Source organism: Brassica napus, chromosome C8 (genome assembly GCF_020379485.1).
Source record: "Brassica napus cultivar Da-Ae chromosome C8, Da-Ae, whole genome shotgun sequence".
In the NCBI taxonomy this organism is placed as follows: Eukaryota; Viridiplantae; Streptophyta; class Magnoliopsida; order Brassicales; family Brassicaceae; genus Brassica; species Brassica napus.
The window spans coordinates 6,892,959-6,920,011 of NC_063451.1; the positions used below are offsets into that span (position 1 = coordinate 6,892,959).

At 36.8% G+C, this 27,053-nt stretch overlaps 2 protein-coding genes, 1 non-coding gene and 1 pseudogene across 3 annotated transcripts; 1 reads left to right on the top strand and 3 right to left on the bottom strand.

Annotated features, from left to right (window-relative positions):
• Positions 1-4,685: 4,685 nt before the first annotated feature.
• Positions 4,686-4,787, bottom strand: LOC125592241. Its single transcript, XR_007328080.1, has one exon. It is a non-coding gene; the product is annotated as a U6 spliceosomal RNA (small nuclear RNA).
• A 3,610-nt stretch (positions 4,788-8,397) lies between these two features.
• LOC106403960 lies at positions 8,398-12,902 on the bottom strand (annotated as a pseudogene).
• Positions 12,903-20,605: 7,703 nt separating this feature from the next.
• Positions 20,606-23,373, top strand: LOC106403961. The gene is made up of 3 exons (XM_048766675.1): positions 20,606-21,802; positions 21,888-22,865; positions 23,239-23,373. The coding sequence occupies exons 1-3, from the start codon at positions 20,606-20,608 to the stop codon at positions 23,371-23,373; spliced, it is 2,310 nt and encodes a 769-aa protein (XP_048622632.1).
• Positions 23,374-25,154: 1,781 nt separating this feature from the next.
• LOC106403962 lies at positions 25,155-26,416 on the bottom strand. The gene is made up of 3 exons (XM_013844736.1): positions 26,316-26,416; positions 26,033-26,255; positions 25,155-25,679 (listed from the first exon to the last, which is right to left on the bottom strand). Exons 1-3 carry the CDS (start codon positions 26,414-26,416, stop codon positions 25,155-25,157), a joined length of 849 nt encoding a protein of 282 aa, XP_013700190.1.
• Between the last annotated feature and the right edge of the window lie 637 nt (positions 26,417-27,053).

The following is a 27,053-nucleotide window of genomic DNA, read 5'->3' on the forward strand; positions in this document are numbered from 1 at the left end:
AACATAAACGCTGAATTGAATATTTGAAATATTTATATATTTCAAATATTTGTATTAAATATTAATTTCAAAATTTTGGGTTATCCATTCGGGTAGGTTAATAACACTTCAAGTTCGGATATGTTTCACACCACCCTACAAAACCGGTTCATATTTTTTTTTTACATTTTAGATCGGATAACGAATCAAGTTTTTCGGTTCGGATTTGGTTCAGATCTCGAACTCTGAATTTTATGCCCAGCCCTAGATCCAAGACCACCATCTTTTCAGATTTCTTCTACAAGAAAGCTCTGATGGTATAGAAGACATTCACCCCAAACATGCACCATAGAGAAACAAACGATTATTGCTAAATGAAACATTTACATTGTTAGTATAAAAATCACCGCTGAACCACTGAGAGATCAGACGGAGTGGGATTCATGAAACTCATATTGCCATGAAGCTAAAGACATTAACTAAGTACACGACAAAAAACAACGCAACGAAAAAAGAAAATAACCATTGCCAAAGAAAAACCGCAGAAAATATCAATGATCCACAAACTTGTTGTGTTATATTCTCACATGATGTCAGCAGATCTACGAAGACCACTGTAACACCCACCTCCCCCATACTTTAAACCGGGATTCCCGAATGCGTGGTTAGGGACACATGTCTAACCCACCAGCATTTTTTGTGTCTTCTTAATGGTCCTAAAAATTCCCGATGTGTTTCCTTTTGTATAAATCCAACATCCCAATCATTTTTGTCACTTCTACTTACAGTCCTACGCACGTGTGAATGGAAAGGAAAAACATGAGTAAATGGGTTATCCAGTGAATCGGTTCTAGACCATCGTCCCAACATGGACCTCTATACTGCTCAACGCGATACAAGACTAACTAGCCATTTAACAATCAACATTCCAATACAAACAAACAATGTAATGAACTCAGTCATCGCCACATATAGAATTGCCACACTAAGCAACCTAGACCTCTAGGACCGAGCACACGCTCACAGAGGTCAAATCGACCCTCCATCGCGGCATTGCTACGTGGGCGCCAAAATCTGGGTTACGATCCCACATCTCCTATGTGACTACCGCCCTGTGGCCCATTGGCACAGTGCCGAGAGTCACTTATTCCTAGACTCGGCATGACTTGATCTTACCGCATGTAAAACTGTGGGTTACCTTTGACGACCAAAACTAGGTCCTTTCAGAATTTTTCCCTTCACTTAGGATTTTTATCCATAATTCCTCAACGAGGTTTAGCTTGGTTCTCATTGTTCTCCTAATCTAATCTAACAACCTAGCAGATTACTAAGAACTGCAACATATATAAATGTGTACCTTGCTGCCTCAGAATGGTTAGATCTTGGCTTGACATCTCGTCCATCCATCTGACCCGCCTTGTTGTCACCATGCTTTCTCTTTGTCCTGCTCGAACAATATCTCAACGCATCTTTGTGTTCCTTAGTCATTCAACGAATCATCGCCATATGACCAAGTAACAAAGAGAGACCGCTCAGTCTCACCATTAGTCCATAGTCTTGGTCACACTCCCATCAGTGTACCACATGCATCCGTCCAATTCAGACATAATGTTAGCCAGGCTAAACATCCTACACATACTGATCCACCCTGATCAACCAAAACATCTATACTCGTCCCATCAGCCCTTAGACCCGATCAATGACTATGCAGCCAGTGATCCAATCAACCGGCTATCGCGCTTTCAGTCTCACTTTACCCAGTCTTCATCTCTCGATCAGAACATGTCGTGATTCGTTGGCTTGAATCCTTAGCCAATCAGACTCTTGCTATCATCCAAAGTTCATGTCCCAAATCCTGACCTTGCGCTTCAAGCAAATCATCATCTTTCTTGGCTAGTAAGTATATCCACGAAATCATTCTACACTTGACTTAATGGATGCGCCAACATACCCATGACTTCCCATTAAGAAACCATTGTATCTTTACTCAGACTTCTCCGTCGACCTTTCACGGCCCCTCCCAGTCCCTGAAACTATGGTTCTATCACCAAGCACGCCGGCTTGATCCTACTTATACAGCAGTAGTATGCATACGACTTGCACTCAATCATCATCATTAATAATCCCCACTCCTCGATTGTGATCCCTCGCTTAACAACCAAATATCACCTGGTTTGCTTTAAACTGCACCATGACACCATGTCCACAACACGTACCACAATCTTCCTTGGATGTAACAGCCTATTGATTGGTATATTTAAGTGTGATCTCATTTCCTTAGAGGACGCACCCATAGCCAAATCAGAAACAGTTGGAATCAATATCACTTGACACACAACTGCCGCCATTTACTCCCTAAGTGATAATTGGCTTTATCCCTCTCTTTCCATTGCTTAGAAGCTAATCAAGATCATCATATATTAATTCTGCTGCCGATTACACCAAGGCTCAGTCGTCTGGATTCACCCTCCACTACCTGTCAGTTACTCAGACATCATTGGCTGTTACTGCCAATAAAATCTATTGATCATGATCCCATCGTTATCGTCCATCGCCCGCAGACACTGCTAGGCAGCCATTACTCGACTGACGACCACCACCTACGAACAAGATCAACCGTCCGACCCTCATTCTCTCTTTCACCATCTGTTTCTATCTCTATTTTCTCTGTGTTTATCCAACTGTCTGTCCAGAAACTTGTGTCTTGATTACTCTCCAAAATGCTATTTATAATTGCTTGACGACCACCGCTCCCGCGCCTAGACTCGTCAGTAACTGCTATGTACCAGATACTCCGGATAAACCGGTAACTAATTTTCCCCTCAGCCAACTACCCAATCCACTAACCGTTTAATGGGCGGTTTCTGAATCCTATAACTGCCCTGCAACAGTTAATCGTCCAATAACGACTCTAGTTACGCTTAGTAACCGCTCAAATAATTGTTCCCATCAATTCTCTTTTGTCATTCGGTTCATGTTTTAGCTTAAGGAAAAAAGTTTGTCACCTGCACGGAGTCTAATCTAATATGGTGGAAACCATCCAAAGTATTGAAATATGTCAATAACTACACGACGTTTATGTTAATACATGCTACATATACAAAGTAACAATTAATATGGCGACAACATCATAATCGGGTTTAATTGATTTTAGATTAGTTAATGAGGTCATTTTGTAATATATTAAACTTAACCCGTTTTAATCAAACCCGACCCAACCCAAGTTAATTCTGATAGAAAAGGGATTGAATTTTGTATTTTGAAACCCACATATCCCACACTTGATTTTTCAAGCGATTTTGGAGGAGATGAATTGAATTCCGGTGAGAAAATGAAAATTCCGATGAGTATGACAATTCCGGCGATAATGTGACAATTCCGGCTAGCATTATAGAAGCCACATCGATCTATTGTGTAGGGCGGGGAGAGTAGAATAATCAAGAGACAGTGAAAAACAAGATGCCATAAGACCAAGTTAGTCATTATGGGAATCAATCGTAAACGTCTGTCGGGGAGGAGAAGATATTAAAACCACCGAGATGGATCTGATAATTTTAGTTATTGATTCAACTTATCTTTCTAAATTCATAGAAGAGCATCAACTATGTTAATTCATCAATTCCAATATTTACACTTTTCAATCGGTTGTTTTCTTCCATATCAGCTTCCAATCCATCTCTCTCTCTTTTTTTTCCACATCTTCTAGCTTTTGATTCAGATCGGATTCAGCCTCAAAAATCTCTTCTCATTCTTTCAGCTTCTTCAAAGTTTCTTGGTGCTCTGCTTTCTTCTCTTCAACATTTGTTTCTAACTTCCTTTTCAGATCAGCAATTTCAAGATTTGCAGTTTCGTTCTGTTTCTTTACATACTCCATCATGTGGCTGTTTCTCTTGCTCTTCTTATCTGAGTCGAGTCTGAGCTTGGAGAAGAAGCAGAGCTCTCGTTCTCTCCTTTCCCATGAACTTTTTTCCTGATATCTACAGTGAGATTCTTATTGGTTATACAAGGACTCATAATCTCTGTAGAATTCTTTCACTAACTCCATTCATTTCCATTTCTCAATCAATCTCTCTATGTTCTAAATCCCAATTTTTTTTTTGCTTTGAACCCTAATTTTTCGATTTAGGAAAGAAGACTTATGTCTGCTCGGGTTTAATAATTTGGGCCGGGTCTGGTTTGATTTAAACGGATTAAGTTTAATATATTACAAAAAGACCCCATTAACTAAGCATAAAATCAGTTAAGCCCGATTATGATGTTGTCGCCATATCAATTGTTACTTCGTATATGTAACATATATTAACATAAACGCCGTAAAATTATTGACATATTTTAATACTTTGGATAGTTTCCACCGTATTAGACTAGATTTCGTGTAGCTGACAAAATTTTCTCCTTAGCTTAATAATCGTTCTGGCCAAAACATCCATCAGTCAGTCCATACACCAACTAATTATTCTTAGATGACAAATTCAACTGTCTTGTCTAAAACTGGCCAGCTTTGTCTGACAAGCTAAACCACTATGTTCTGTCCCGGCTGTATAGTTTTAATCCGACCAATCTTCTAACCAAACCCATCCTTAAACTGTTCACACTCAATCCACCCCTGATTAGTGATTACATGCTTATGAATCAGTTAATTGTTTTTTTCTTTTGAGATGAAGAGAAAAACTTAGTTACACAGATCTTTATATATGTTGCAAATGTTAAATTTAGACAATTTTTTATTTGTGCGTGTCAATCTTATACATAGGTCTTGCTAATCTACTTTATATCTTTCTAATTTTACCGGATGTGCCCGAATGGACGTATCTGTGATATTCTACTCTTTTGTACTCAACTGAAAGCGTATCTTTTATATTAGTAACTGTATTCTTTTTGGCTGTTCATATAATAAACATTTTATTCTTTCGACCGTTTGCTTTTGTTTGTAACGTGAAAGAGTGATTAAACTATAGTCTTTTGTATTCATTATAGAAAAATCAAACCTTTACATGTTACGACTTGTGCAAACAAAAAGCCATAACTACGCCTCTGATTAGTGATTACATTGCACATGAATCAAACAATTGTTTTTTTCCTTTTGAGAAGAAAAACTACACAAACCTTCACATAAGTTGCGAAGGAAAAAAAAAGAAAAAACGAAAAATAAGTATTAACGTTAATTAGTGTCCACGGCCTCTCTTGCTCGGTCCAGACGCTAATCGGAAAGCCAAGCTCCTCATCAAAGGAATCCTCGAGCTGTTCGCAGCACCAGCCGCTGTGAAAAAGCTAAAACCACCTCCGTCTACGGCGGCCATTTGATCATAGCCGTTCATCTGCTCTGTTTTCAGATCTCTGCAATCAACTCCAGAAATAATCAAAGACATATGCACCAATAAGATGGTGAATAACACGATCCGAAGCTTTTTCTCCATATCGATCTTTAACTTCACTTCAATTTATTGCTTCTCTCTCTAAGTCTTAGTCTCTCTCTCTCTTTGAGAATTTTGGCTTTGTAAAATGAGTTGTTGAGTTATGAGATGAAGGGCATGTGTGTATGTATATATAGGTGTGTGTGCGTGTGTGAGCAAAGGGCATTTCTTGACCAGCAATTAAATGCTAGTGTAATTTGATTTGGACTTCGCGTTTTCTTTATATTAGTATATATAAAAGTAAGCTTTATGGCCATTGAATATTTCAGGTTTCATGCTTTTTACAATGTGTATGCATATTTCTCCAACCTACTTGTCTTGGCTAAGAGATATTGTTGGCCTCTTGAGTCTTGACTATGGGGAAAATATAAGATACAATGGTCATAATAGTAATAAAAAGAGAAATTGAAGAAAACTACAAGACGTTGTAAAAAGTGGAATTTATTTGTAGTTGTGTCTAATGTGAAGAGACAAAATATTGTTGAACGAAAGAAACTAACAAAGAAGCGTTGAAGAGAAAAGTCTTAGGAGTGTTGTTGTTGAGTTGTCAACTTTTGACTTTTGTTCGACGCCGGTTCTTGGTTGTTACGGTGAAGTCGCGTTCGTCGGAAGGGGCAAAAGGGTAAATTAAACGCGAGTTCTCAGTTCCTTTTGTGCTGTTTAGTGAAGACATGGCACCGTCTAACCCAGTGGCACATGCCATTCGTTAACGTGTTTTCTTTTTCTTTTTGGTTTTCGTTTTTTTTCCCGACCACTTGAATTTTTTTTTTTTGAGAAATTAGCAGCAATAACCAAAAAATAATATAATTCCCAAATTAATCATATCATTTGTTAGACTGATATTAGTAAATTCCCAAATTAATCATACTACTATATATTATTCCTACTTACCTTTACGTTTTCTTCTTTTTATTACTTTTTCTTTTCTTCTTTTATTTCTCTCTTTTTTGGACATTTTATTTCTCTTTCTTCTTTGAAGAAAACAATCTTACCCCCTTTCTCATTTTTATTAACATCACTCTTTTACACAACTTAATTTAAATTTGTCGACTAAATAATAATTTTAGAATATTAAATTTTTTTACAACAGACAACAATACTTGAGAAAATGCTAAAATACAATTATTATATATCACTGAATTATACATATTCTGTATATAATGTAGAAGATTCCATTATATTTTAATAAAAAAATAAGCTTTCAATTTATTTATACAATTTGAAACTTTATATGTTTGGTTTTATAGAAGAAACAACTCAAGCGTAAAGTAAAAGATCTAAGTGCAAGATGCAACACAATATAGCGCGAGAGAAAATAATCAAGATACAATGGATATTCAGCAAAGTTTTTTTGCTATATTAGAAGTCACTATAAACAATCCTTATAAGACCTGCTTAATTAGTTTCACACGACTTGTTAACACTAACCGTCGCTACCGAAAGATTCCTAATCTGCTCAACTTTTGTCTCTCTCTATCGTTTGCTACATCAGCCTCTGATTCAGAACGACACCAAGAACTCTTCCGAATGATTTTCACCCTTCCTCTATAATAATCAGCTTCGAGAGTATTGTCGATTTCTCATTGACACCTTGCTATTTTATAGTGATCTTACACGTTTCCAAAACCCTGGTCCAAGGAACCATGGATATGGACAACTTCCATATTAATAAGTATTAGATTAAACATGCGTCTTGCGCGGAATGAGTATTATATATAAATTATTTTTACGTATTATATATTATTTCACATATTATGAAACAATAAATATATATTATTAAAAAGTTAAATAACTATTATGTATGTTATTTAATTGATGTGAATACATAAGTAAATTTTATTAATTTGAACAAACACATTTTCTATTTTATATGGTCTATAATTAAATTTAAATGAGATTAACATAGATATATAGTATATTTTTAATATTGATATTTATTAAATAATTTTGTCTACTCATATTGTTTTTTGATCATTTGTATCTTTTTATAACAAAAAATTTAAATCATTGATAACAAAAATATTCATTGTGTAATGTTTAAAAGTTTTAGTAATTTATATTTTTTAAAAAAAAATCAATGAAAAAAATTAAAATTAAAATATTAAGTTGTCAATATTTGTTCAAAGCTTTTATCAAAAATTGTTCAAAGAAAATTTCAAAATTAAAATATTTTTATATTTTTATATGGTATATAGTTTAATTTAAACGATATTAATATACACATATATGTATATATATTTAATCTTAATATTTATTAAATGAGACTTTACACTTATATAATTTTGTAATCATTTGTATCTTGTCATAATAAAAATTTTAAACCATAGTTCAAGAACATTTTAATGTGAGAGTTTTAACAATTTTAGTAATTTATAGTCGTTTTCAAAAATTCAAAATAGAACATATACGGAAAATGTAAAATTTTATTTTAATAAGTTAAAACTGAGAAAAATGGTAGAGAATACACTAATTTTTATTATTCAAAATCATTAATTGTCATATATATTTTAACCACATTAAGCAATTCTGTAATTTTTATTTATGGAAAGAATGAAGAATATTAATAATTAATTTATGGTTAGTTTAATAAAAAACTTATTATATATTTAGATGAACCAACCTATTTCTCTAGAGATTTTAAGAATCATTGTGGTAATGACACATGACTACTTCAAATGTTGTAATGTTTCTATTTTAATATATAGGGGATAACTTCATTTTATGAAATTATACTTATTCCTTTTCTCCAAGGCATAAACTTGATCCCAAGTTTATTCACCTGTCTTATCTCCACGATATAAACTTGCTCCTCAAGTTTAACTTACTCCAGCTCAGCATCTTGCATCCACGTGGTCTCTACCACTCTGCATGCTTCCTGGAACACTGTCTGAAGCCACCTGCGTCAGGGACTATGTCAGTGACTTCGTCAAGGCATAAACCATCTATTTATCATTTTCTATCTTAGCATCTTGCATCTACATGGTAACCCACCACTCCGCATGCCTTATGTAGTAACGACTAATGTATCCAGCATCAGTAACTTCATCACCAACTTCGTCAAGGTAGACTATTGACATCTACGAGTTCCTGCTTACGTCTTCAAAAGCTTTGAGAAAACATAGACTGAATATATTAGTTGCAAAATAAAATTAAAAACATGAAGAATCATCATCAGATCCTATTTATACAGATTTGTCTTTTACAACGTTAAATTTTCTTCTCTTTGCGAGCGTTGCGTAGGCCGAAAAACAGTAACAATATTATCACCTGAAAACAAACCAGAATCATGTAGATTCACGTAGGGTAAACAGATGAAGACAGCCCTCATTACTAAGATCTTAAAGTGCGCATATCAAGAACACGAAGGCTGGCAGGTTTGTTAACAATATTGTTCAAAGATGATCATAACATAATGTCAAATCCGAAACTAAATAAAACACATAAGTAGATGACAGTGATTAGAGACAAGATCTAGAGAAGCTAACAGCTCTTCTCCCAATAGAGTTTTACAATTTATCCTTCCAGCTTCTTTGCAAGCAAATCTGAGAGCCCATTGGTTAATGCAGAGGATGTCGTAACGCAAAGGAAGCTTCAAATAAATTGATAGCCTATTTTCATAAAGACAAAGAGAATATGTTAGACATGTTGTAGTAACTAACATAACCAAAAAAAAAAACAGAAACTTAAACTAATGTATACCTCTGCTCTTCCAATAGTTATCTGTTCAACTGTCACATCATTAAAACTAATCTTCAGATCATCTAGCTCCCTCATTGTAAGGTCTGACACCAGAGGTGTGATCTTCAGATCATCTGACACAAGAAACTAGTTATTACTCTTAATAAACCCACTACTACTTCTTGGCTGGCCATTCTCGGTTTTTGGATTATAGCACTGACATGCTTGAGTCCGTCTTCGTGGTAGAAGCTAGGCTGATCCTGGACTGTGATGCCAAGAAGATTCTTTCTGCAGCTGTAATACCAAGGAATGGTAATCTCATCACGGCTTAAACCTTTGAAGCTTCTGAACAAGTTACCGATACATCCCAAACCGCCATCACTACCACCACCACAAGAGATCTCACATATATACTCAAGAGGAAGCACAAGAAAGATGCAAAGGAGATCAATAAAGCCTTCACCACACTCGGCATAAACAACCTTCCTTCTGTCTTTCTTACTCAGATACACTTTCAAAGACAAAACTTGGCCTAAAACCGAATCACATGGACTTATTGAAGGCTTAAACGCTATGGTAAAAGGATGTGATGAACTTTGAAACGGGAAGAATGTAGTTGACGTTGTCAATGGAGTTTCTGATGTGAATAAGGACCAAAGCAAAGTCACTGCCTGTGTAATCAGAGTCTTCAGTCAACTGGTGGAATACATGGCATCAACCTGGGAGCATTAGCCGATCTGGTACATCAATACATGTTCCTAAAAGAATTAGGACAATACTCATGGTAACCATTAGAGCCGATGAAATTAGTAATATTATCCCTGAACGTATTGAGCTAGAATAAGGGTTTTAAGTACAAAGCAACAAAAGTACCTCTCGGAAGCCAATCTCTGCTTCACCTTCCGCCACCTCATCAAAGAGGTCGACACAGCCTAAGTCTTTGATTTTCTTACGGAAAAATCCCAACAAAAATTCTCAATTTTCAAATCTTCACTCAAGATGAACGCAAAATTTCCATCACCATGAACACAAAGACTCCATCGTGATCATAACAATCTCTCAGCATCTCTCCTTCAGGTGATGGGATCTCATTGTTAATCAAGCTTCCACAGCTACACTTTGAGGTGTTGAAGTTACTAAAAAACTCTCGGCATGATTTTCTCTGGAAAGACATTGGGCACATAAAGTACTTGGTTGCCTCCGTGTGTCAATGTTAATTTTCAGCTTTCTGCATAGACTTTCCTAGACGCTCTCCGGGTAAATCAGCATCTGCTTGCATGCTTCGGTCTGGAAATTATCGATGCTCATGTCTACAAGACTTTTGTAAAGGTTGTTGAGACAACCTATGACGAGTTTTTGTCGCGACCTTCCGTGATTGTCAAGCAACCTCACAATGGTTCCCAAAGGCATGGTGAGAAAACCGTGGAGCAAGTCAACAAAATCATTACCAGATGGAACCCATACAACGTTTTGCTTGTTCAAATGGTTTGCTATAATCACATTGATCTTTCTTTTCTCGAACCTTTGATGATCCATTTGGTGATTCTTGAAAAATAAAGTATTCAGCCAAGAAAACAGAGAAAACGATTGAAAATTGAAAAGATTGATAACGTTTCAAAACAGTAATAAAGACTTCATTTTTTGACATTCCCTGTGTACAAATAAAGCTTTACTCTTTTTAAACAATTTGAGAAGTTCAGCCAGTAAAATTGATTATTTCAGCCAGAGTATTTGTTGGGAAATAACAAGAAGTTTCGTATAAATCGAAACACATAAGAACATTGAGCTTCCCCATGACCGCGTGGCTGAAATTGCATGTCCCAAGGACTATTAAATTTAGGGGGTGTTATTGGATTGAGAAAGTTATGGAATTGAACTTAACCGTAACTGGAAGTATTTAGAGAGAATTATAGTTTAACTTTTTGATACACGATTGATTTTATTGGTGTTGGTTGTCGTATATTTTGGTTTCTCGAATGGATTTTAGTGGAATGTGAGAACAAAAAAAAAAGTTTCTTCCCACCAAAAAAAAAAATCTATGATGTGTAGATATTAAAACTTTACGACTCCTCACAGCAACTCTAATAGGATGAATCTCCATTGTCTTGTCTTTTTCACTTTTCACTGTTTTAAGGTGTGCACTGTGCACTCCACCAGAGCTTGAAGTTACATTGTTTTCATAAATATGAATGAGATAGTCATCTCCAAGAATCACTTCACTCTCTCTCTCTCATCACAATGGATCTGATTCTCCATTGTCCATGAAGGAACAAACATCTCAGCCATCTCTCTATCCGAAGTTCCGAACGCATTGCTGTTGGATCGTTCCCCAAAACATCATCATTTATATTCTACATTAGCCATTGCTGAAGGCATCGACTCAGTTGACTCGGTGTGTTGAATAAGTACTCCAGATTGGCCTACACAATATCGTCTGAAAAGGATGAAGCTTTACCAAGAACATTTCTCTGGCCAAAAGCCTAACTCTAAGAAAAGAAACTGCACGGACCCAGAGAGAAAGACCTGCGATTGGGATAAGGATTGGAGTGATGGAGGAGAAAGAGAGAAAACGGTGACTGTTTAGGAATTGGGTGAAACGATTACAGTGGTGATGAGGGAAGGAGGAGAAGGAGAGGAAAATATAGGCTTTTACCGACGACTGTATTTTTTTATTTGCAGAAAGGTTTTATTTTTGAAATCCTGATAAAAAAGCGATGATTTGTTTCTTCACGTTTTCTATTAAAAAGTACATTAAATTCCATTCAAACTAGATTCTAATAAAATCCCACTGGATATTGAATAACAGGTGATTCTAATTCCAGCAAACAAATTCTCAATCCAATAATAATGGATTTCACTTAAAATTTGAATTACTTTAAACTCCAAGGAATTCACTAATTCAATAACACCCCCTTAATAAACCAGGCGAATGAACCAAAGTAAAGAGATTTCTCCACAAAGATCGCATTTGTCTTCTAAACCACTTTGTAATCTATTGGGAAGGATATAGAGTTATAGACTATCTAAATATTCAAGATTATCTAAATAGAGTTGTATATATTAATTATAGATAAAAAAATCTTAATTGTCCTAATTCTAAACGTTTTATGTCATATTAGTCGTGTATATAAACAAGAGCAATTGCTCAATGGAATACAAGTTAATCGTTTCCAATATTATATCTAATTTACATGGTATCAGAGCAATAGTATTCTGAGATCAAAATCGTTTCTTTCAGAAGTTTGGATTATTGTTTTTCATCGTTCTGAGAAGTTCTCGCGATCATGGTGGACGGTGATGATTCTTCCGCAAGCAAATCCTCAACCACTCTCGTTGAGAAAAGTAAAGTCGAAGCTAAGGCTTTTTACTCGTTACACGCATCTGATAATCCTGGTGCTCTAATAACATCTGTGATGTTTACTGGTGAAAACTATAATGAGTGGTCTACAGAGTTGATAAACGCACTCAAAGCTAAGCGAAAGCTAGGGTTCATAGATGGAACCATACCAAAACTATCTATTGATGATCCAAATCTTGAGCTGTGGTCGTCTGTTAACTCAATGATAGTAGGATGGATTCGATCATCTATTGAAGCTCGAGTTCGTTCAACGGTTACATTTATCTCAGATTCTCATAAGTTATGGGACAATCTTAAGAAGCGTTTCTCAGTGGAAACAAAGTTAGAGTTCATCATCTGAAGGAACAATTATCTGCTTGTAAACAAGATGGTCAATCAGTGATGGAATATTATGGTCGGCTAGCCAAGATGTGGGAAGAGCTTGACATGTACAAGCTGGTTCCTGCTTGTAGTTGTAGTGCTGCTGTTGAGTATGAGCAGGAACGTGAAGAAGAGAAAATTCATCAATTTGTCATGGGTCTTGACGAAGCTAGGTTTGGTGTCGTGTGCCAAGGGATCATAGCGAGTGATTCTTTGATTGATCTTGGAGATGCTTATGCAAAAATAGTTTGAGAAGAACAGAGGTTAAATTCTTCAAAAGAAAGAGAAGCACATCAGAATGCAGTTGGCTTTGCTGCCAAGAAAGACACAGTTGAGTCTACTAACACGGCTCAGACGCGTCGTTCAAATCAGTGTTCCCATTGTGGTAGGAGTGGACATGAGAAAGCAAACTGCTGGCAATTGGTAGGTTTTCCAGATTGGTGGGAAGAAAGATCAACAAACAAAGGAGATAACAGAGCATCCCGAGGAGGTCATGGTCGTGGAAGTTCCAGTTCTGACCGTAACCGAAATTCAAATCCACGCGCCAAAAATGCTCAAGCTACTACGTCAAACTCTTATTCTTTCCCGGTGTTTACAGAGGAACAACTGAGAGCTCTCACACTGATGATCAATGAGAAAACAAAATCATCTGATAAGCTGTCTGGTAAGAATAGATACGGTGATCTTATTCTCGACACAGGAGCGTCTCATCATATGACATGAGCTGTTTCTCTACTAGAGAATGTTAAGAGTATTCCGCCATGTCCTGTTGGTTTTGCGGATGGAAACATAACTTATGCTACTCATATTGGCACATTTACTCTTTCGGATAAAATAACACTCTCTAATGTGTTATACATTCCGAACCTTAACTGCTCTCTCATCTCGATGTCTAAGTTACTACATCAGACACACTGTTTTGCTCTTCTAACAGACACAATTTGTATTTTACAGGATCGTTTTTCGAGGACGCTGATTGGAGCAGATGAAGAGCGAGATGGGGTTTATTTCTTCAAGGATGTGATGGCTGCAAGAGTTTCCGTTTCTGATACAGATGTTGGTTCAGATGATCAGTTTCGTTGGCACCAAAGGCTATAGGACATCCTTCATTTTCAGTGTTATCGTCTTTAAAAGCTTGTTCGTTTTCTAATAAATCTGATGCTCCAAGTCCTTGTGACACTTGTTTTCGAGCAAAACAGACTAGGGAAGTCTTTTATGATAGTTCTAATAAAACTAAAGAATGTTTTAAACTCATACATTGTGATGTTTGGGGTCCTTATTGTACAAAATCATCATCAAGCGCTGCTTATTTTCTCACTATAGTAGATGATTTCTCAAGATCGGTTTGGACATACCTACTTCTTGAGAAGTCTGAGGTTCATACGGTACTTCAGAATTTCATGAAGATGACAGTTAAACAGTTTGGAAAAGAAGTTAAAGTGGTTCGGAGTGATAATGGCACGGAGTTTATGTGTCTCTCCAACTACTTTCGAGAGCAGGGGATACTTCATCAAACTTCGTGTGTTGCTACGCCACAACAAAATGGTCGAGTCGAGAGAAAGCATCGTCACATACTAAACGTATCACGCACACTGTTATTTCAAGCAAACATTCCGGTGAAATTTTGGGGCGAAGCCATCTTGACTGCTTCTCATCTTATCAATTGTACCTCTTCGAAGGTGCTTAAATGGAAATCTCCATATGAGATACTTTATGGTGAACTTCCAAGTTACAGTCATCTCAGAGTATTTGGCTGTTTGTGTTACGTGCATCTCAAGTTGAGAGACAAAAACAAATTTAGTCCGAGAAGCGCAAGATTTATCTTTGTGGGTTATCCATATGGCCAAAAGGGTTGGAAGGTTTATGATCTAGAGAAAAAGGAGTTCTTTATCTCCAGAGATGTTATATTTCATGAAACTGAATTCCCTATGTCAACTGTATCAGTCGTATCATCACCCACAGCCCTGGACAAACCACAAGTCAACACATCAAGTGATGAAGATTGGGAAATCTTACCAGCGCCTTTACCGGTTAAAATAGTTCCTAAGTCTAGCGACAGGGGGAGTTCAGATACTACTGTTGTGTCTTCGGCTCAAAATAATGCAGAGCCATCATCACAGTTACCATCACAAGTTCAAGACACACAACATGAGACTTCTATTCAGGAAATAGAACATGAGACCTCTGTTTCACCACAAGTACCTCCGACTGAAACATCTATTCCGACTGAAAAATTGGGTCGTGGTCAACGATCTCGTGCACCTTCGAGTAAACTTCAAGATTATGTTATGTATAATGCTCGCTGTCTTGAAGAAACCCCTCTCGCTCGAACATCTACTCTGTCAACATCGTCGAGAAACAATCCATGTAAAACACCTTACCCTCTCGATGATTATGTTACTGACCTTAATTTCTCAGTCTCGAATCAAGTATTCTTAGCAGCGGTTACTGCTGGTGTTGAACCAAAACGATACTCTGGCGCAATAAAGGAGAAGGTGTGGCGCGATGCAATGAAACATGAAGTAGTCGCTCATGAAGAACTAGGCACTTGGGACATAGCGACACTACTTCCTGGTAAAAAGGCCATCAGTTCTAAATGGGTACATCGTATCAAGTATAATGCAAATGGAACCATTGAGAGACATAAATCTCGGCTTGTTTCCTGTGGAAACAAGCAAGTTGAAGGTGATGATTATGAAGAAACGTTTGCCCCAGTTGTCAATATGACCACGGTTCGAAGTTTGTTAAGCATTGTTGCAGCAAAGGACTGGGAGGTTCATCAGATGGACGTTCATAACGCCTTTCTTCATGGTGATCTTGAAGAAGAAGTTTATATGAAATTGCCTCCTAGATTCACTCACTCTGACCCAAGAAAGGTTTTTCGTCTCAGAAAAGCGATTTATGGCCTTAAGCAAGCCCCTCGCTGTTGGTATGCGAAGCTGTCTAAAGCGTTGATTGACTTTTGTTTTGTTCAATCATACTCTGACTACTCGCTCTTCTTGTTCACAAAAGGTCAGCACGAAGTTAGAGTTCTTATTTATGTGGATGATCTGGTCATAGCCAGGAATGATATTGAATTACTCAATAAGTTCAAGGCTTATCTCAGTAAGTATTTTCGAATGAAAGATCTTGGTAAACTCAAATACTTCTTGGGTATTGAGGTTGCTAGAGCCGCTGAAGGAATGTTTCTTTCTCAACGCAAGTATGCGTTAGACATTGTGGCTGATTGTGGACTTTTGGGAACTAAACCGGTTTCCATTCCCATAGAGAAAAATCACCACCTTGCAGCTGTTCCTTTATACTCGGATCCAAAGCAGTACCGTCGCTTAGTTGGTCGTCTTGTCTATCTCTCGATCACGCGGCCTGATCTTGCTTACGCCATTCACCTGTTATCTCAGTTCATGAAAGCTCCTCATGTAGCTCATTGGGAAGTTGCATTGCGTGTGGTTAGGTTCCTTAAAGGAATCCCTGGGCAGGGCATTCTGCTTCGCTCGGATAGTAATCTGGAATTATCAGTTTATGTTAATGCAGACTGGAGCACTTGTCCAGTCACTTGTCGGTCATTGAGTGCGTATGTGGTTCTTCTAGGTGGGTCACCTATAGCATGGAAGACTAAGAAGCAAGGAATAGTATCACATTCTTCAGCAGAAGCCGAGTATCGAGCTATGGCGGCTGCAACAAAAGAAATGAAGTGGATGGTTCCGCTTGTACAAGATCTCAGTGTTAAGGTGAACAAACCTGTTCTGTTCTACTGTGATTGTAAGGTTTCTATACACATTGCTTCTAATCCAGTGTTTCATGAACGCACTAAACATATTGAAAGAGATTGTCATTGTGTTCGTGATGCTATGAAAGCTCGTCTGATTACTGCGCAACATGTTCGCACAAAGGATCAGATCGCTGACATTCTCACTAAAGCACTAGGACGTTCACAGTTTGAATTCTTATCATCCAAGTTGGGTGTTCAAGATCTTCACTCTCCAACTTGAGGGGGAGTATTGGGAAGGATATAGACTATCTAAATATTCAAGATTATCTAAATAGAGTTGTATATATTAGTTATAGATAAGTCCTAATTGTCCTAATCCTAAACGTTTTATGTCATATTAGTCGTGTATATAAACAAGAGCAATTGCTCAATGGAATACAAGCTAATCGTTTCCAGTATTATATCTACTTTACATAATCCATTCCTTAGTCTATATTTGCTACGTGATTTTTAAAAATTTGTTTAGGTGTCATTTTTACAAAGACTCTCACACAAAAAAAGATGACATAGCATCTTTTTAATATGACATGGCTCATGTGATTTGGCAAAATTAAAACTTCTAACCCTAATGGCTTTCTTTCGTGATATAACATCTATATAATCATGTCTCATGGGAAAACCTATCGCATGTCTCACACAGAAAAAAAAACTTTTCAATAAAGACGCTGTCGTTAAAATTTGCCCAAGTGTTTCTTGCACTCTATTGTACGAAGTCATCCAAATATACATGGCCAATTCATGAAAAGGTATTATATTTTTATTATGGCTTGACTACAAGATACAGAAAGTTTACGTTTTTACACTGCATCAAATTTTTGACCAAATAATCATTTTTGTTCTGAAAGGAGTTAGGCACATGGCTTAATGAGACATCTTCAAAGCAGAAACCATCAGATGTCGTCGTATGTGATGATGTAAGTGACTTGTACATTTTTGTATTTTAATAGTCTATATCTACTGACAAATTTCACCAATTTTTTTTTAAAATATCACTTGGTAATTATGGTTTGGAATATGTTTCAGGGATTCAAAATAATCAATGACTTTTCAAAGACCGAAGTGAAAAAGTGGTATGAATACAACAATATGAATATGAGAGAAGAAAATTATGTCAATGTCCTTGCTGATCAAGATAAATCTAAGTTGTCAGAATAGATGAAAAATAACAAGTTACATCTTGAAGCATAAAATTTTCGAGATCCAGATTTCTGTTCCATCCGTAATTTTGCTTGGGATCCAGCATCTCAAACTTGGAAAACTAATTTTTTTTTATTTGAAGATCAATGTACTCTTTATTGGTTTATATATCTTCTTTTGAGATTTATTTTCAATCAATAATAGTCATATTTATAATTCTTATTGGTCAGATTAATTATAAACGTAAGAAACACACAGCTTTTGAATTGTACTAGGAGATTACAAAAATATTAAAACCGTCAATTTCTGGTTTCTTCGTTACACCACTTTAAAAATATATTATAAGTAGTTTAACAATATTTAGTTCTCACAATTTGCCTTTATTGAAAGAGTAAAATGTCACGCCAATATATTCCTATATTTAGTTATCATGCTGGCTTATATTAATTATTGAGAATCAGTAGTTAAGGCATTAGTGATTAGCAATAAAAGGAATATAAATCTTTATTAAGAATATAGTTCTCAATCAAACCATGTGAAACAAAAAAAAAATACTTCCAACTTTATTAAAAAACTAAGGACCACATGTCACGTAATTATCTTACGATATTAATACTCAGGTAAGTATCTTCAACATTTTATACGAAATAACATTTTTTTTTCTGCAAACGGCTATTCTATTACTCAAGCTTGAGATGGTCTGGGAAACCAGACCGGAACAGAACAACCAATGTAATACAAGTCCCTATGGAAGGATCTCGCTATCTTAGCTAGTGAATCAGACGATACATTTTCCTGACGAGGTACAAAAACAATCGAGAATTCCGAGAATCTTGCTTTCAACTTCATAAACTCCTCCAGCTCAGTAGAAAAGCTCGACCATGCTCCAGGGTCTTTGGTCATCGCGATTAATTCCTTGCAGTCAGTCCCAAAAGATTGGCATGTTGATACCTGCAGCATACATTCCATTGCCCATGATAATGCTTCCAGTTCAGAATGCAGTGGTGAGATTCGACGTCGTTGATTTCTTGCTCCCAATAATTGTGGCGCACCAGTTGAACTTGCCCATGTCCATCCATAACCACTAAAGAGTGCATCATGTGTCCATGATCCATCTATCATACATCGCTCGGAGATTGGATTCCTTACTGTGTTTTGTTCTTCCACTACCTCATCCGTTCTTTGATTTGCGTCAAACCAAGCTTGGCATTCAGATTCAGCGTGTCTGACAGTTTCCAAAGGGTCCCTGTCAATTCCTTTAAAGAGTTTGTCGTTCCTCGCTTTCCAAATAAACCATATGATCCATGGATATGGGTCCCTGTCCAATTCTGGTTCTACAATATCATTCTTCCTCCAGAACAGGTAATCTATATTCGTGAACTGACTTCCGCTTGGAAATATAGTCGGCGGCGTTGGGGTTGATGCATGTGCCCATGTCTGAATTGCAGGAGGACACTCAAAGATGGCGTGATTTACAGATTCATCATCTGCACCACATCGAGGGCAGTAATTATCGCATCGCATATGGCGATGAGTCAGATTACTCGTTACTGCTAGTTGGCCCGATACCACCTGCCAAATGAGATGTCTCATTTTTGGAGGAGCTTTTATCTTCCAAGCATAGGCCTGGAGCTTTGTGATACTAGGCTCCTTCGTCTCCAATGACTGTTCCTTTAGCAAATTAGTTGCCACCCAGTAACCTGATTTGACAGTGTACATCCCATTCTTCGTATAGCTCCAGCAATATCCATCTCGTTGATAGTCCTGGCTTATGGCCAGTGACTGAATCAATGGGATATCCTCCTGATGGACATAATTCTCTATCATCTCTGTATTCCATCTCTTCGGGTTCCCAATCATCAGACTGCTCACTGGCATCATTGGGTGAAGTACTGGTGCAATTGGCCTAGCTGGTCTCGCCGGTATCGTTGGGATCCAAGAAGTCACTATATATATATTATCTCACCAAATATGAAAACTATAAATACTCATAATTATCTTACTATATTAATACTCATCTTAATAAATGCACCCCTCAGTAAATACTTTCATTATATGTGTCATGTAAATATCTTCAACATTTAATACTTATAACATTTGTCTTGACAAAGAAATCTCTCTATATATATATCACTAAATATGAAAACAAAAAAGGAACAAAATCATTATAAAAGAACAAAAGGAATGAAATTATTATTGAATTAATTAAATGAACCACATTTATTTATTAAACTCTACTATATATATGATATACGACATGTTTGTGCATCCATTCTAAACTTCCTTACGAAAGAAAAAACGTTTTCTAATATCGATCGTAGCTAAGAAAAACTCTTCTTTTGTTCTTTTGAATGACATTGATTCAGCTAATGAAAAACAAAAAGTCAAAGTGCAGATTCTTGTACTTTGGAAGGCTTACAAAAACGTTGGTGATATATTCCCTTGAAATGGTGTTGGTCTATGAAGAGGTTTGTTCGTAATCCATAGAAACAGTGTATTATTTTAATTTTTACATGTTTACTTATTTATAAAAAATTTTACAATAAATGATACTTTCTCGGAGAAAACCATCAATTAAATATCAAACTTTCTCGTTTTCACCAAAAAAAACATGAACTTATCTCTAAACCAAATAAATACTAAACTTACTTTGACTAAGCAATTTTAGTATTATTTTTGGTCAACCTATTTGGCCGTCTATATGACGTCTACTTTTCACAGTGACTGAAACTACGTAGTTTTAAAATTAGAAAACAAAACAAATCTCCAAATCATAATACCTTAAAACCCTAAACGAGAAAACGATTTCCTTTCATCTCTCTTGTATCTTGTCCTTCAAGAATCAAATCCAAACCATCCTTGAATCAATCCTCCAAATATGAGACGAAAAAATTAGATATTTGTCGCCCTATGACAAACGAACCCGAACCTGCTCATGATCCTACTAGTGTCGTTGTGGAGAATGAAGGTGACGGCGGCGAAGAGCATGAAACAATCCCTAGTGACGACTGTGAAGCGATTATTGATGACCCTGGTGATGAAGAAGTGGAAGATAATGATATTGGAGAAGAAGAAGAAGATGAAGTTCTTGGTATTAGAGTTGAAGAACAAACTTGTGAAGTGTTATCTACACACATTGGAGATATAGCAATGAATGATGGAGAAAACGATGATGAGAGTGGAGATGACGATTGCTGGAAGGAGGATCAGATTCCCGATCCTATATCATCTGAAGATGATGAAGAGGATGCGAGAAGGGAAGCTAGTGAGGATGGAGCATCAAGTGATGATGTCTTGGTACTTGGAAAGACGTTTTCTTATGCAGCTGAGTTCAAGCAAGCTCTCTTGAGGTATTCTCTGAAAACAAGATACAATATTAAGCTATACATATCGACACAAATGAGGCTTGCTGCTGTTTGCTCGGATACTGAATATGATTGCCCTTGGAGAGTGTACTGTTCATATGAGAAGAGGAAACATAAACTGCAGATCAAGGTGTATATCAATGAACATGCTTGTGTAAGATCTGGTTACTCTAAGATGCTAAAGAGTTCATCAATTGCGCAACTGTTTTCTGAAAGATTGAGAGTGAATCCAAAGCTTACGGCTAAGGAAATTGGTGACGAGATCAAGCGGTCATACAATTTGACTGTAACAGAAGGTCAATGTCAAAAAGCGAAAACCAAAATCACTAGGGAAAGAAAAGCAAGCCACGAAGCTCACTTTTCACGAATATGGGATTATGATGCCGAGCTTCATAAGACTAATCCAGGCACCATCACAGAGATAGTGACCATTCCAGGAGCTACACCAAGACACAAGCAAAAGTTTGATCGGATCTATGTATGTTTTGAAGCACAACGAGCAGCTTGGAAGTCTACTTGTAGACCAATCATAGGTCTAGATGGAGCGTTTTTAAAATGGGATGTGAAGGGCCAGTTGATTGCTGCGGTTGGAAGAGATGGAGACAACCGAATTGTTCCTATTGCTTGGGCTGTTGTGGAGATCGAAAATGATATTAATTGGGCATGGTTTGTCAATCATCTGAAGATTGATTTGGAACTTGGCGATGGGAACAACTACACAATTATATCTGATAGGCAAAAGGTACACACTGAATAGTCTCATGATTTTTTTTGTTATGTTTTGATTATTTACAATCATAACAAGTGTTTTATGTACTGCTTTGTAGGGTTTGTTGAAAGCTGTCCACCAAGAACTCCCCAATGCTGAACATCGAATGTGTGCGAGACACATACTTGGAAATTGGAAGAGAGACAGCCACGACCCGCGGCTAGAGATACTGTTCTGGAAGATAGCTCGCAGCTACACCATGGGAGACTTTCATGAGCATATGAACGAGCTAGAGAAGTACAATGTAGTGGCACATCGAACACTACAAGTCACCAATCCTCACACATGGTCTAGGGCATATTTTAAGGTTGGTTCATTTTGCAATGATAATCTGAACAACCTTAATGAATCTTTCAATAAAACAATTCGTAAGGCTAGGAGGAAACCATTACTTGAAATGCTAGAGGATATTAGGAGACAATGTATGGTACGCACAGCAAAGAGGTCTATAATTACTAATAGGGTGAAGACTAGATTCACTAAGAGGGCACATGTTGCAATAGAAACAGCTATAGCTAAGGCTCAGGATTGTATTAGATACATGGCTACGGGGAATGTATACGAAATTGACTATCGTGACTGTACGTATAGTGTTGATATGGGTCTGAAAACTTGTGGTTGTGGGATGTGGCAACTAAATGGAATTCCGTGTAACCATGCCGCTTGTGTGATCACTGCAAAGAAACAGAAAGTGGATGACTACGTTTCAGATTACTACACTACCATAAGATGGAGAAAAACATATGAGCATAGTATTAGGCCTGTGGAAGGGATGAAGTTGTGGCCTAGGTTGAACAAATTACCCGTCTTGCCTCCATCAAATAGATTAGGTAATCGGGGAAGACCAAGTAACTATGCAAGGAAGAAAAGCGCCAATGAATCATCTTCTTCATCTAGTAAGACTAAGCTAAGTCGTGACAAGCGTATCATGACATGTTCCAATTGTAGAGAAGAAGGACACACCAAAGTGAGTTTTTCAAAACCAACGGTTGAACCTGAACCTAAACGACCACGTGGTCGTCCAAGAAAAAATCTGGTATGTTATTGTTGTTCTCATTATGTCTTTACTTATAAACAGTGTTGATATTATATGTGTTATATATAGGAAGGATGAGCAGAAGGTGGATCACAAGGTGTTTGATGCTCGGCTTTGATAGTGAGGATGCTGGTTATGGTGTTGTGTTTGATGCTTTACTTTAAAAACTTGCATGTCATGTCTGGTTTAAGAACTTGAAAGTTGTTTGTGCTTTCAAAACTTTGATAATTTGGTACCATGCTATCTCACGATGATTGACCACTATTTCATAATAACTTGAATGTTCGTTCTTTCAAGACGTTCTCGTTGGTATTGCTCTGTTCTACAAAACTCTGTTTCTCTCTTACTCATCCGGAAACGCTTTGATCACTAGGTCACTGGTTCAAGCTTGCATGCTATTAGCTATTGCTCAAACTCTGTTTCTTGTGCAAGTGATGGAAGTTGCAAGCTATTAGCTATGGCTCAAACTCTGTTTCTTGTTCAAGTGATGGAAGTTGCAATCTATTAGCTGTGGCTCAAAATTTGTTTTTCTTTTTTCAAATTGGTCTTCTTATGGTAAATATTATGAAAAAAGTTCTTTGATTTGTATAATATAACATCACCGATTTGACCACCATAACGGGAACATGAATAAAGATGAGTTTGCTTGATACTAGATTCTTTTGTTAAAAGAAAATTACTAGAATTAATACACACGACAATTTTCAAAACACAACAGTACATAAGATCTTACAAACTGAACACAATAACACATAATGTTTTAGATATCGATCACAACAACACATGGTGTTACGAACCAACAGAACAACACATGAGCTTTTCAGAACAAGGTCGCTGTTTGTTTTAACGACACTGGAACCACCGAATTCCTTTCATATTTTTTCCGCTGCGTCTTCTTTTTTCACTCCGGCAACCAATAAAAAAGAAAATCATGACTAATTTTCAGTCGATGACGCTGAGGTTGGGGCTTTTCTTTTGTTTTCTTATTTTAAAACGACGTAGTTGCACTCGCCGTTAATAGTAAACGTCATATAGACGACAAAATTGATTGACCAAAAGTAATACTAAATTGGCATGGTCAAACCAAGTTTGGTATTTATTTGGTTTACTGATAAGTTTGTGTTTTTTGGCAAAAACAAGAAAGTTCAATATTTAAATGATGGTTTTCTCTACTTTCTCGCCGTATTATCACATTATAATTATAATAATGTATGTGTTTATAGGGAACAAGGATTCATGCTCAAAATCTCTCGGTGTTAAAAGTCTGCCGCAGCAAAATCAAAGCTAAAAGCTATCCAAATATATATATAATTCTGTAACATAATTCAGAAATCATAATACTCAATTTATACTGATCATAAGATGTGCTTAGGGGATTTATAGAGATTACACTAACCTGTCAACTGTTATTGGCATTAGTTGCATCTCGCATCTCCATCTCAAATTTCATACGTCTTTTGCAACTTTATGGGCTGTCAACATGCAGTGTTAAACAAAATCAACTGCTAGACTTCCAAAATCAGTTTATATTATAAGTGCAGAGTCAATCTGTTTGTAGTTTGTTTACAAATCGCATTAAGGGAGATGTTACCATTTCCTTGGATCACAAGGAGCTCCAGTTCTTACTGAAATGCTGAGATTTTTTTCTTTACTCTTCTGTTAAACTTAATGTAAATTGAAGAGAGTTGTGATACGCAGAGATGGTTTTCGGTTGGGTTGGTTACTTTCGTAAAAAGAGACCCTCACGCTAAGATTTGCCTTTAACTTTTATGTTAATTTTACTAAAACCCCACTATGGTAAACCTAGCTAAGTCATAAGCACCCATGTATCTACTAGATGTAAAAGGAAAAAAAACACATATGGCTTTTCATTAATTATTTTCAAAGACTTTGTACTTACCTGCTTAAAAACCTACAGCTACTTAGCTACTATAAACAAGAGGAAAAAAGCTTCTTTTTTTTGATAAAATGTGAATATATATACCAAAAAATGGAACAAAAGGGTAATGTTTTACAAAAGCGTAGAAGCCATATGTTTAATTTTGCTCAAAATAAATTTTATAACCATGATGGAACTATGATTTGAGAGGAGCTTGATGAACGTCACTCAAACGTAAACCACAGAGACAGCAGACCATTGCACCGGCGGAGAGGCAGGCGAGCTAGGAGGATTTCCTCTAAATAAAATTATAATTACTTAAAAATCATTATATTATTTACATAACTCATTGTTGCATTAAAATTATAGAACTCTAAAACATGTATTTTATAACATGTTATATAAGTTTATTATACCCGCGCTTTGCCGATGCTGATCTCCTGCACGTCGAAATCAGCTAAACTCACCTGAAACTGTTTTAAATAGCCAATGGTCGAGCTTGAGCTCAGGGGTGTTATGATCAGATCATCTGTTACTCTAAACTTCATGTTTTCCTTCACAAACCCCTGGCATGCATTACAGTGGGAGCGGATCGTTTGAACACTATGCGGGCATAAATGATTCAGTGGTGGATAAGGGCTACCACATCCCAACATACGTGAATTTCCATATCCATGCATAAGCCTACTATCACCAGAGCTAAACCCAAAATCTGGTTCCTTGACAGTGGTAATGCCGAGCAGGTTCTTCTGGCAGCCATAATACCATGGTAGTGCGGAGTTGGCCTTGGGACGTGATCTTCTATTCAAGCGTAAGTCGTTAAAGCTTCTAAACAGGTTTAATATGCATCCCATAACCATATTATCACCAGAGGATTCTAGTCCAAACTCCAAAGAAACAGCAAGAAAGGTGAAAGAAGATTCACAAAATCTTCCCTACATTCAAAGTATAGAACCTTCATATCCTGCTTCCGAACTACTACATTCAAAGTTAAACAGCCCGAATCTGCTTCATTCTTATATTCTTGCAGAGCAGGACTCAGTGGCTTTTTCAGCACGTTCATGTTGCGCGAGCTTTGTTTTCTAAGGAAAGCGTCTGTCAAAAGAGTGTTAGACGAGAATAAGCAGTCCAGCAAGGTGAGTACCCAGTAACGTTCAAATGGAAAGTCAAAAATAGCATTATAACAAAAGAGAGAGAGAGAGAGAGAGAGAGAGAGAGAGAGTGAGAGAGAGAGAGAGAGAGAGAGAGAGAGAGAGAGAGAAAAAAATGGATAAGTAAGACTAAATACCTCTTCAGAACCAATGACAAGAAGTGATTCAGTCAACTTGTCAACATCTACATAACCCTGAGCTTTGACGACTTGTAGATACACATTAGTAGAGTTAGATTGCACTTCCATATCATCAGTAACGATGAAGGACGGCTTGCCACAGACAGATACTCCATCAACATCGTTTCGTAATTTGCTTGCATTGCCTACTTCAATCTTCATCTCCATCTTTTTGCCACAACTACATTTTGAGGTATTAAAAATAGCCCACATTTGGCTGCACAAATTTTTCTTTTTATACCCAGGGCAGATGAAGAACTTGCATTCCTCAGTCGTCTCGTTAACGTTCACCTTAAGCCTCCGGAATAGATCATCTTCCAAACTTCTTGGATACAAAAGCATTGTTTGCATGCTTCAGTGAGGAAGTTGTCAGTCTCCATATCTAAAACAGTTTTGTAAATGTTGCTGAAGCAACCCACTGCAGTTTGCTGAGACTATTTATTCACTAGCCTCGCGATGGTCCCCATCTGGAGTTTGAGAAAACCAAAGAGAACGTCAACAAAATCTTTACACGCCTCCACTAAAACTATCTTGTTCTTCTCTTTATCAACTAGAGCTCTCAGACTAAGTTTTGGTTTTGTTGAACTTTCAGCCATTTGGATGTTTGAAAATTGCTAGAGAAAATTTAAGAAAGGAGAGAATGCAGAATCACGTAACTGCATATGGTTCCTTTATAATGAACAAAGCGTTCAGTTCCGAGATGAAAGAATAATGTAATAAATACGAATGTGATGCAATGCAGAAGAAACACAGGAAAAATAGACTGCAGTTTAATCTGCATTTTTTGTCCATTATTCTTTAGGGTATGAATGTGATGAAGTAAAAATATAGAAGAAACACATGAGAAATAAACTGCAGTTTAATCTGCATTTTTTATCCATTCATCTTTTAATATGCAGAATAAATAGACTGCAGTTTTATATGCATGCATAACACTTTGGCTTCGAATGGAATGCAAATAAAAAAAGCGAAGATCAAA